Source organism: Monopterus albus, unplaced genomic scaffold, assembly GCF_001952655.1.
Source record: "Monopterus albus unplaced genomic scaffold, M_albus_1.0 scaffold4.1, whole genome shotgun sequence".
NCBI classification, from domain to species: Eukaryota; Metazoa; Chordata; class Actinopteri; order Synbranchiformes; family Synbranchidae; genus Monopterus; species Monopterus albus.
The window spans coordinates 7,298,669-7,310,975 of NW_018127884.1; the positions used below are offsets into that span (position 1 = coordinate 7,298,669).

Consider the following 12,307-nt stretch of genomic DNA (forward strand, 5'->3'; position numbering starts at 1 on the left):
CAACCCCACCCCCCAGCCTCTCCAGAGAGAGGGGACGGAGAGAGAGAGAGAGACACTTGGAACCACGGAAAGAAGACCGTTTCTGGATCCCGGCTCCTTTTTGCCCTCAATCCGGGCCTAATGCTGTAACAGACCGCGCAGGTGGAGCGACAGAGCGCAACGCACTGATTGAGAGCCGGTGAGGGACAGGGCGGACGGGAGAGACGACGGGATTGTTCATTCGCCTGGAAACATGGGATGTACACTGAGCGCCGAGGAGCGCGCAGCTCTGGACCGGAGCAAGGCCATCGAGAAAAACCTGAAAGAGGACGGGCTTGTCGCCGCCAAGGACGTCAAACTGCTTCTGCTCGGTAAGAGAAAAGCCTTCACGGCAGCGGGGCTGTTGCGCCCCAGCGCGGCATGGCTCGGCTTGTCTGTAGTGGGACTGCATGGGGCGGAGGTGCTCTCCGTGGTACTGATTTCACTGCCGGCTCTCACTCTGTCCGTTTCTCCACAGGCGGCGGAGAGTCCGGCAAAAGCACCATCGTCAAACAGATGAAGTAAGTGTTTTATTTTATTTTATTTTATTTTAACCTTCTTCGACACAGCCAGAGTGAAAGGCCCGAGATTGCGCCTCCCCAGTCTGTGCTAAGGCAGGTCGAGCCGCCATGTTTCGAGAGGCCGTAGCCCCGGAGGAGTGCCGGTGACTGGAGCACCTCCTGTAGAACGACAGTGACGCTGCGGAGGAGGCACCGGTGCCTCCCAGGGCGCTGTTCACCGCCTGGGTGCTGAAATGTAGTTAAGGAGGGTTTTACTTGACTACAGCTGGGTGCGACTGGGGAGATGTGGGTGTTGTTCCTCTGTGTATGTGTGTGAATTACAGTGAAGTCATTACAGCTCCATTAGTGAGTACCTCTGCTTTTAATCTTAATGGCTTTAAGTGCCCGATATCGCCGGGAATACTTTGCCTATAAAGCGGATTTACGCAGAAATATGGCTTCTAAACCCGCATCTAAACCTTCCGCTGTCAAAGTTAAATCACTCTTTGATGTTTTAAATCACGGTTGCTGTCATCCCTAGACCTCTTAGTTTAGTTTCTAGATGTTGCAGTTCAGAAAAAGCACGATCTTTTTGTAGATTTTCTCCTGTTCATCATATCTCCCATTTTCCGTGGGTTGCCTGTCTCTGCTTAGTCTTGCTCAGTGCATCCTGGCCTGCACCGACTGCGCCTTTTCCCCCACGCTTACTTCTCCTTCCTTCACCTCGCTGCCACCCCTGTGGTCTCTGGTTGTCCATAACTCACCGCCCTGCCCTGGACTTGAGACACAGGACCAAATAGTGTTTACAAACACTCTGCAGGGTTTGTTTTAACCCAAGCAAGCAGCAGATGGATGGGTTTTACTGCGGGTAGTGGGTCATAAAGTTTAGGTATTGGTTGGTACATTCGGTGCGCTCTGCTGTGATTTGTCCACTCCTCATCATGGTCACATGATGGTTCAGAGTCTCTTTATATTGTTTCACCCAGGCCTGGCTCTTATATTAGAGGGAAATTCTACCTGATGTAGTTTCACTGCATTGTGGGTGTGAAAAAGAGAAAAGGGAGCCTGGAAGGCAACAAGAAACATCTTCACAGCTGAGACACAGTGGCATAGATTTAATTCAATTAAACAGCTTCATGGTCGGGGGATGTAGTACAGTCGAAATGTCAGTGGTGTCTCTTTTCAAACTTTTCCATTTATGAGATTGTGACCAGTCAGTTAAGTTTTCATCAACTGTCTACAGAGCTGAAACAAATAACCCTTTAAATAATAAAAAAGAGATCTGCTATTAACTACTTTGATAAGTAGTTTTTAAGCAAAATGTCAAGAATCTTTTCATTCTAACTTTATTAAATGTGGGTTTTTACACATCTTCTCACTCTGATATGATATTAAGGTGAATATCTTTGAGTTTTGAACTGTTGGTTAGACTAAATGATTAATTGAGAAAATTACCTGCTGTTCAGTCAGTAAAGATTTTATGTCCGTTGCTTCATTAACTGTATAATAATCTTTGGCTTGTGAGGTTCATTCACTTGACATTCTTAATTAGGTGAATTTTACATAGACATTATTTTAAAACACCTCCTCATTCGATTGTTGCTCCAGGAAAATATTTAGTAGAGGTGGTAAATCGCCAAGATCCTCACACAACAACTCACCTAAACCTCAGTCACAATTATTTTAGAGCTGAAACAATAACTTAACTAATCAATCAGTTGATTCACAGGAAATTAATAGGCCACAATTTTGATGATTGTATCAACATTTTTTGTTTGTTTTTAGCAAAAATACCAACCATTTGCTGGTTCCTGCTTCTTAACTGTGAAGATTTGAGGCGTTTCTTTGTCATACACGACAATAAAATGAATATCTTTGTGTTTTGGTGAGATGTTACCTTGAGCTGTGGAAAATTAAAACAGGCCTTTGTCATATATATAGACAAATTGAATAATTAGCATATAAATTGTTGTTAAAATTGCTGTTGGTTGCAGCCAAAATAAATTAATAACGTGTGAAACTGCACCTCTGTTTCTACTCACTGAGGGGGAAATGTTTTATTTCATAAAGCTCTGCTACTAGAAATAGTCTGATTCAGGCCAGGTGATCGGCCTCTGCTATAAAATATCTTTACATAACCTGCACTGATGAGATGAATATAGGTAAAAACCATCATCTCTTATTTGTTGTCCTCATTAAACATCAGTCAGTGATCACAGAGGAGGAGCTGCTGCAGTTTAAATGTAAATTTAAGGTCAGCTTCAGGAGATGTGGCTGGTATTTTGTAGATTCAGTATATCTGACATCAGGATGAGGGTTCACTGCTGACCAGATTATAAGGAGTTTAACTGTGTCATACTGGATGTAACAGCATAGTCCTGTGTAGTGTGATTGATTAGTGCTCTGCTCTGGTTCTACTCCATTGGCCCTCATAAATTATAAATGGCTTAAATATCACATTACTGTCCAAGCACAGATCATAGTCTGAAAAATGTGAACTTCTGCCCCATTACACACTGACACACTTAAAGACGCATTTAAGGACCTTTTATTGTGAAAAGGCAGTTGTCTAACATGTGGGCGTGCGACTTTTTCTGTTTACACTTGTGTCTGTGCTAATATCTGTGTGCGTATGCAGGATTATCCATGAAGATGGCTTTTCTGGGGATGACATGAAGCAGTATAAGCCTGTGGTCTACAGCAACACCATCCAGAGCCTGGCAGCCATCCTCCGAGCCATGGACTCACTGGGCATTGAGTTTGGAGACAAGGATAGAAAAGTGAGTCTTCATCCTCCACCTGAAATGTTCACCTCTAGACAGCCTAGAAAGTGAGATCTTATCTATACAGCCATGAAATTTGGGGGATGAATTATGATAGTGCTAAAGTAGGACTGAATTTAAGAATGATCAGAAGATCATTTTAGTTCATGTTTCTCATATATAATAATTCAGTTTGACTTTTAATCGGTTTGTAGTGCTAATTTATAGAAAACCATTGTGTTTAATGATGCATTAAAAAAACCCCATAACATTAGAGTAGATGATTTAATTTTGTTCCTTTTCCTGTGATCTTATGAAATGTATTTGTCCAGGCTGATGCTAAGCTGGTTTGTGATGTGGTCAGCCGTATGGAGGACACTGAGCCGTACTCAGCAGAGCTTCTCACTGCAATGAAACGTTTATGGGCTGATGCTGGGAGTCAGGAGTGCTTCAACCGTTCCCGGGAATACCAGCTTAACGACTCTGCTAAATAGTGCGTAGAACAAAGGGACCACAAGAAACCTTTGCAAAAAACCCACCAGTCTTCTAACCTTCAGTCTTCTTGATCTCCCTCCCTGTTGCCATCAGCTACCTGGACAGTCTAGACCGGATCGGGGCGACTGACTACCAGCCCACAGAGCAGGATATCCTGAGAACCCGAGTGAAGACCACTGGCATCGTTGAAACCCACTTCACCTTCAAAAACCTCCATTTCAGGTAACGAGGACATAACCGCTGCAGCATCACAGCTCACAATGGCTCCGCTTCTGTTGTCAGCATTTTGTCTAAGATTAGGTTCAAGGATTGTAGCTCTGTGTCTGAGTTCTTGCCCTTTCTCCAGGTTGTTTGACGTGGGAGGTCAGAGGTCAGAGAGGAAGAAGTGGATCCACTGCTTTGAAGATGTGACAGCCATTATCTTTTGTGTTGCTCTAAGTGGATACGACCAGGTGCTCCATGAAGATGAAACAACTGTAAGTGTGACTGTTCATACACTGTGAATCCCTCTGGTGCTTATCTCACGGTGTTAAAGGCTGATCCAGATGGCCTAGTGGTTAAGATGCATGTAGGGACTTTTGCTTATCCAATTAAAAAATCCTATAGATCAATATTTAAAGGTCCATGAAGCTGAAACCTTATATGTCTTTATTCATTTTCCAATTCTGGCTGCCCAAACACTTGCAGATGTTCAGTTTCTGTCTCCACACAAGTTGATTTTATTCAGGTATCACACTCATGTAGCCCAATGTGTCTCAGAGATTTTTACAGTTTGTACAAACCCTCTACCCTTAATTTAAATAAAGAAAAACACCATTTCACAGACCAAAAAATGACAGAAAAATGGCCTCTCACAGTAAAGGACACCACCAGTACTACTTCAGATAAAATGTAAAATCAGTTATTTATTTAGCCATGATTATTTTATTACTTTCTTCTTCTTTGGCATAAATTGTATGTGTGTGTTTTGGGGTTAACAGGACAAATGTTGTAAAATATTTATGTTCCTGTGTTATCCAATAAAATACAGTCTATGACAGATAAAACTATAAGATCATAATCATTTCCCATAGATAACTACTCAGTTATTCATTAACTAGTATGTCAAACTGTAAATTGGCTGTTGACTGATATACTATTTAGTCATTGCACAGTTGTAACTCAACACATTTGAGTGCTCTCCTCAGCTTAACACTAACCTCAAACTTATTCTTCCTCCAGAACCGCATGCATGAGTCCCTCATGCTCTTCGACTCCATCTGTAACAACAAGTTCTTCATCGACACCTCCATCATCCTCTTCCTCAACAAGAAGGATCTGTTTGGTGAGAAGATCAAGAAGTCGCCGCTGACGATCTGCTTCCCAGAATACACAGGTGAATCCCCCTATACACTTTTATGCTTTATCTTGAGCACAGTGATGTGAGTGTTGGTTGTTCACGCCCTCTGTGTTTTCTCCATCTGCCTTCAGGTGCTAATACTTACGAAGACGCTACTGCATATATTCAGGTTCAGTTTGAGAGTAAGAACCGCTCGCCCAATAAGGAGGTCTACTGTCACCTGTGCCACAGACACAGGAAACATCCAGGTAGTGTTTGATGCCGTCACTGACATCATTATTGCAAACAACCTTAGAGGGTGTGGCTTGTACTGAGGCCCGGCCAAGCACAGAGGTTGTCATGGAGAGAATGAGGCGTTAATAATGATACTTTTGATGATACTTAAACATAAATATATAATTCTACACGTCCAAATGGACCTAAAGAGCTGCCGTCAGACACCACACTGGGTTATTGCCATGATTTGTTCTCTTCCTCTTACTTTGATTCCAAGTTACAACCCCAGTTTTGTCTTATCAGAGTGTGTTTTTGAGCAAAGTGATTCATATTTTGTTGATGACTGCGTCAACAACTGGGAAGGCCACAGCACCAGGGCTTTATTCAGCTCAAGTCTTGATTTGAAAATCTCAGCCCAGAAATGCATCATGAGGGTCATGTAAAGTCATTTTTAACCAGAATGCGGATATAGTCCTGTTCCTTATGTGATATTTTTTGTACAAGTCTCGAGACGTATATCTCTACTGAAAACAGCCTCTGGTGCTCGGTTTGAAGGACTGCTGCATGTATGGAGACGGAGGTGATAAAAAGACGATGTTGGGGATGTACTCTATTTGTGGCTAAGGGTCATGGCTGGAAATAAGGAGGCTAATTTCACAGAAGGGACAAAGCTCTCCTCTCCTTCAGACCCGCTCATGCCTGAGTAGCCTACAGGTTTTGTTTTCTTTTACTATAAAACATAATGAAAGAGAGGACTCTTCTGTTCAGAGCGGCTGCCTGTTGCCATTGGCCTTCTGTAGCATAAGAAAATGCCTGTCAGCCAATAATATCTTAAAAACAAACAAACAAAAAAAAAAACTGTCATATCGGTTCCAACCAGCTAAGAACAATGAATAGGGATTAGGATCTGAAATTATAGCCCATACTTTCAACTAATATTATTTAACAAACAGATTTAACATTTTATTATCATCAAATTATTTATTTAAGCCTCATGCCCTCCATGCCTCCTCCTACCTCCTGAAACCCCATGCCACATATTTATTTGCTGTCATGAAAAACTGGGGTACACCGATACCTGCCTAGAGATCAGAGGGTACAAAGCAGCTCTCCAGTGACATCTTGTTCTCTGTGTGATGCTTTACCCTTCGCTGGCGGCCTCTGTCTGGGGACTCGGGGGTTTTTAACTCTCTTCTTCTCGGATCAGTAAACAGGGAACCATTAGCCATTTTCACCCATGCACCCGAAAACTCATCTTTCCATCCCTGTATACTCTTTATCTGTCACATATCAGTCCTCATGTCCAATCTCCATTTTCATCTTAAAAACACCTGTACTGTATATATATATATGATTATACCAGATTTTTTTTTTTTTTTTTATTGTGAATGTTTTTGTGCTGCACCCCATCTTATTTAGTAGTTTATTGATTGCTCTCATGTGGAATGTTTGTGCTGAGCCAATCGAATGTTGTGTTTACATTAAAGCCACACTTTTCCTAACTACCCCTGTGTGGATGGTCTCAGTCTGTTAACAGCAAACAAGGTGAGGGGTTCATAAACTGTACGATCGCAGCGCTCTCAGCAAAAGTTTAACCTGGCTAGACCAGGAAATTAGGCTGAATATTGTGAGGATGGGCCAGTTTTACTGGACACAGCTTAGCAGTAGCGTCGAGAATATGTATAAAAGTTTAGGAACAGGTCTTGCTCAGCGATAGGGCAGCTCTTTGTGAAATGTGGTGGATGTCAGGGATCAGGTGTGTTACACAGCAGCTCTCAGTTTATTAGGTTAAGTGTTTCATCATCACAGACAAGGAGCTATTCATATATTGAATGACTAGGCTGGATCAGCGGTGTGACCTGCTTCTGTCAGTTTAATGGGTATGAAGTTCGTTACTGCTCTGTTTCACTGACAGCTGCAGAGCTCCATTCCTCACTCAGTGTGTCCTCGTTTCTCAGAGCCACTTACAGGTTCACAATTTGGAACTCCCACCGCCATATAATTACTGACATTTTTAATTACATATGCTCATATTTTACAGTTAATTCAAATCAAACAGTTCATTCCCACCCTGCCCCTAAAGCTGAGCTGTAGCTCTGACATAGACTGGCATCAGCTGGGGGTAGAGCAGAAGGCTGTCCTGACTGAAATCTCCTTGAAGAGCAATGAGCATCTTTGTTTCCGACAACAAAAAATAAAAAATAAATAAAAAACTGCTGCCATTTGCCCGTGTCTTGCTGACATCCATTTACAGGAATGTGGATTAAACCTGGATTTTGCTGAGCTCTTTATGAACTGCATCACAAGGTGGGTCACTGGGATCCAGCACACTGGTTCATGAGTTACAATCTCAGCCTCTTAATATCTTCACTTCTGAAGTCGATGCGCAGCGCCAGAACTTGACGCACTTCTGCTGGGGTCAGCCGCCACGTCAGGGGGCCAGAATTAGGGCCCCAGTAATCCAAGATCTCAGTGACCTGCAGTACAAAGAGGTAAAAGTGAGCATGTGTAAACCAGGAAGTTTTCAGATTTTCACTTAAGTAGCATGCTGAAAAGTACAAGTATCTTTAGCTAAATGTACTTGTGGTTATTATATACTGTTCTATGTTAAATTACTAGAATAATATTATTGATTCATTAGTGTGTGATCAAATAGATGTAGTGGAGTAAAAAGTACCATATTTCCAATTGAGATGAGGTGGAGTCGAAGTATAAAGTAGTATAAAATGCAGATAACTCAAGCTAAGTACCTCAGAAATGTACTTAGTCACATTCCACGACTGGTATAAAATGGCATATATGTTAAGATTAAAACATAAAATTTGCTTTGATACCAATGTATATTCTGTGTAAAACAATAAAAATTACCCGCTCCAGGTTGAGGATGGTAGCCATTTGGGTGAGACGAGCAAACTTATCCCGGATGGTCCAGGTGGTCACAGTGCTGAGGTACGCCACCAGAGACCGTAGCTCTTTATCAAACTGCAGCCCTCCAAGCTACAACAAAATGATCACCATGGCGTAAGGCAACAATAAATGTGAATATATCATATATACAGCAATATTTTCTTCAAGTATTTTGTTAAGATTGTTAGAGGTTTCCTGGAAAACCATGCGGCTCAAAGTAGGAAGATGCTAATGTGCCCAAAGAAAGCACTCTCTCCTACAAGCCTTTCTGGACTCAGTAATAAATCATTGCCAAGGCTTTTTCATCATGTATATCAGTGATGTGATGTGATGCACAGGGAGCTCGGTGCCACCTGGTGGCCGAGCTCAGCTCCTCACCCTGCTGAAGGAGCATTTGAAGACCGTCTTCTCCATTTCAATAGATATCAAGCTGGTCATCAGGCTGGTCAGAGTGTCGTAGATGACAGGAGAGAGGGCTGTCTGGTGGGGCAGAATATGATTAAGAGAAAATGGCAAAAACATCAAGGAAGAGTACATCTAGTACATCGTGACAATACCAATGTGACAGCTAGAATGGTGCAGATACCTTGAACTCTGCCATGAGTTGCTCCAAGTTAACGATAAGCTGCTGCACCCAGGGGTCATTAGCTTCATAATCATTAAACTCCTCCTGTGAGGATCACCAGCAGTTACAGCAACATGTTTGATGACCTATATTTTATTTTTGTGCAGGATTCTGACACCGTTACCTCCTCTATGTTGTGTGAGATGGACAGGAAGCTGCTGATCCAGGGTTTGACCTGAGGCTTTATGGCTGTTGTATTTAACTCAGTCAGGCCCTCCTGTGAGACAAAACAACATTTGAGTGCATGTAACATCTACCACAGCGTATGGTACCATGAGTGGGTCTACACTTCAGGCCACTAAAATATTTAAAATTAATCAGGTTTTTCTCCCTGTGAACCGGCTAGTGTGCCGTCTTAAAACAGAGATATATATTTACAGACTTCAACAAAGCTGGATTGTGCTTCATATTATCCTGCAACTTTCCTAGCTGAAATCTGTGTGTGTCTTCCTACAGTTTTGTGGACAAATTTTAATTTGCTACCATCATCATGAGGATATTTTGGCTGGCCCTCACAGCTTCAAAAGGCAGTTTGAGGTTTAAGACTTGGTTTTAGGGTTCAGGTTAGAATCAGGTTTAGGTCTAGGTAAAGGGCTAAGGAATGCTTTATGTCAATGGGTGTCCTCACAGCTATAGAATGATCAACGTGTGTGTGTGTGTGTGTGTGTGTGTCTCCAACCTGTAAGAGATCCTTGAACTTAGAGGATGTGTTGACAAGGTCAGACAGACAGCTTTCAATCTTGGCTTGGTCGCCAGACCCGCCCCCCTGACTGAACAACTTGGAGCAGTCGTTCTGCAAAGCAAAAAAAAAAAAAAAAAATCCAAATAATGTGGAAAACTATAAATAACAAAATGAATAGAAAGGAGGCAGAGCAGTGGTACTGATGTGAAACTCACCTCAAGATTCATCTTTAGAGTTGTGATATTCTGACTGCACACCTCAACATTATTCAGAGTCACCTGAGATAGAAAGAAAAAAAGTGTGTGAATTAATTCTCACAGCCATTTTGGTTTGTTTAAAAGCTATTTTCTGCCTGAAGCTTTGAGAAAACACTGTCATTGTTTATCCCAGTAAAAAGTAATTCTCTGCCTGAATGCATTTGGTAATATTTTTGACTTTTTAATACCATTGCAGTGTCCTACCACCATAATTTAGATAGATAGATGCATGTAGTAATTTCCAAAAAGAGAAATTACTCTAAAATGAGTTATTTAAATAGTTTTAATGCCAAAATGCATAAATAAGAAACCATCCATCCATTATCCAGCAGTAACACTAGCCTCAAGAAGATGGCTAAATAAGAAACCATGAAACAAAAAACTAACGTAGAAAAGAAGCCTAAAGACTGATGTTATTTGTCATCAGCTGTTTTTTTAGACCTCATTCAAGCAACATATTGCATCGACTGCTTAAAAGCAAGGTGTGTATGTGGCTGCGTGTGAATGTGCAACTGTCTGTGTATCTTACCAGAAATGCAGCCTTGGCGTTTTCAGCGCTCTCAATGCCCAGAGTGTTGAACTTGCCCTGCTGCAGGCTGCTCTGCATCAGACTGACTGCACTGCTGACACCACGCTGGATGTCCTGAAGCGTTGTAGCCGGGAAGCCCTGCCGCAGCTTGTTGTACAACACCTCCCTGACAGGTAAAGAGACATAAACAGAGCAGCATGGGGCACAACCATGCATGAGTGCTGGGGAAATAAAAAAGTACAGAATATGTCAGCTGGACAAAGAAGGACTGAGCACCTGAAGTCGGACTCCAGCAGCGAGTTAGCGTGGTTGATCATTGCACACAGACAGTCAATGCTGGAGCTGGACAAAGCTCTACTGATGCATTTCTTCACAATGTAGAAACAGTCGTCCACCATGCTGGAGGTCAGCTGACCCTTTTCATATGTATCCATAGCAACAGCCTAGTGATGAAAAATCAGTTTATATACAGAAGGGTGGAAAATTAAAGACAAATCCTGAATAAATAAGTGGAAATAAAAAATAAAAAAAAAATTCAGGTCACTGATTAATCTGGGGATTATTTTATCTACCATTTTATTGACAAAATTGCACATTTTGACTTTCCAGAGTCAAAGATGGCGTCATCAGTGTCTTGTTTTGTCCAACCAACAAACCCAAAGATATTCAGTGAATTCACTAATGGTTGCAGTTCAAGGTTACTTTATGGCTTAATAAGTGTTGAACACAATGAGGGAACATGTTCTGTGAGAATGTTTCCTTCCTCCAACATAAGAGCACTGATGCTGCTCTGGAGACACTTTACTAAAAGTCTGTGTTGTTCACTTTATGTTAGTTTTATCTTTAATTTGTCACCCGGGTATAGTTCTGATGTATTAGATCTGATAATTGAACAACAATATAATATTGGCTTTCCTAATTGTTTAATAACAATATTTAGATTATTTTCATGAGTTATTTTTTTTTTAAGGGCCTTATGGTTACTTAATTGTCAAAATCAATCTCACATCTACTTGGAAAACATTTACACTTACTCTACTTCATAGAACTATATATTTGTACTTCACAGAATTTGTGTTGCAAATTTATAAGAATCTCACTCACAAAAGGACAGTTTTAAGAAAGTGGAATTAGATATTGGCTTTTTAATTCCATAATTCTCATTTCCTTGTCAAAACCTGGTGCCTACATTACCCACAATGCAATATTTTATCAAATATACACTTAGTTGGCAATTTATTAGGTGCACCAAGCTAAAACTAATGCAGTCTAATCCAAGTGTCCTGCAATAAATCCTCCCTTCATGAAGGTGAACTGTACATACACTGAACTATAGAAAATAACACAAAACAAAACTGAAAACTTTACCTTGTTGACAGACTCCCTCATGTAGTATTCTTCCATTGGAATATAGTAGCCAATCAGCTCCTGCATCATCCTGCTCAGCAAGCAGTGTTTCAGCAGCTTCTCCACATTCTGCTGATGCTCTGAGTGTTCAAAAATATAAGAAAACAATAATATATATTCTCAGCACATCTCTAAAGGGCATCTTTTCTATACATCATCGCATGTTCATATAAAAGTACCCTGTGTGATACTGTGAGCGTCTCCAACTTCAAAGTCAGCCATTATGCGACGACGTAAAAAGCGTAGGTAGAGTTCGGCCCGTGCATTCATCAGGGTTACTTCTGTCAGTACAGGGTCCAGTTCCCTGTTCAAGTAAGACAGAGGTGTAAACAACAACAGCACAGAGAGGAAAGCAGCATGTTACTGAGACAAACAAATACCTGGGCTCAATCCTCTCCCCTGGCATGCTCTTCATCATGCTGCTCTGTACAATCTGAAACTACAGGACAGATTCCAGGTGTCAGTAGCTACTAAAACCACTCATGTCATGCAGCCCCAACTTCATTCAAACCTTGTTGTGGTATCCTCTCTGCTGGATGAACTTGTCGACTATTTTCTGGGCCTGTCGGT

The 12,307-nt window shown here is 41.5% G+C and overlaps 2 protein-coding genes across 2 annotated transcripts in view; one reads left to right on the forward strand and one right to left on the reverse strand.

The window, feature by feature from the left end:
• The first annotated feature begins 8 nt into the window (after positions 1-8).
• Positions 9-6,773, forward strand: gnao1b (guanine nucleotide binding protein (G protein), alpha activating activity polypeptide O, b). The gene is given in 9 exon segments (XM_020608220.1): positions 9-350; positions 497-539; positions 3,157-3,298; positions 3,613-3,773; positions 3,869-3,997; positions 4,122-4,251; positions 4,997-5,150; positions 5,246-5,333; positions 5,335-6,773. Coding segments are annotated over 9 exon segments (1,059 nt in total). The 5' UTR covers positions 9-232; the 3' UTR covers positions 5,429-6,773.
• Positions 6,774-7,102: 329 nt separating this feature from the next.
• cog4 (component of oligomeric golgi complex 4) overlaps positions 7,103-12,307 on the reverse strand; it is a 9,541-nt gene continuing 4,336 nt past the window's right edge. Inside the window, 13 exon segments of the mRNA XM_020608208.1 lie at positions 7,103-7,807; positions 8,199-8,327; positions 8,616-8,717; positions 8,824-8,907; positions 8,987-9,079; positions 9,542-9,655; positions 9,760-9,822; positions 10,331-10,496; positions 10,607-10,773; positions 11,699-11,817; positions 11,917-12,041; positions 12,118-12,176; positions 12,249-12,307. The exon segment at positions 12,249-12,307 is cut by the window's right edge and continues 46 nt beyond it. Coding sequence (XP_020463864.1) covers positions 7,673-7,807; positions 8,199-8,327; positions 8,616-8,717; positions 8,824-8,907; positions 8,987-9,079; positions 9,542-9,655; positions 9,760-9,822; positions 10,331-10,496; positions 10,607-10,773; positions 11,699-11,817; positions 11,917-12,041; positions 12,118-12,176; positions 12,249-12,307 — 1,415 coding nt within the window. The 3' untranslated portion in view covers positions 7,103-7,672.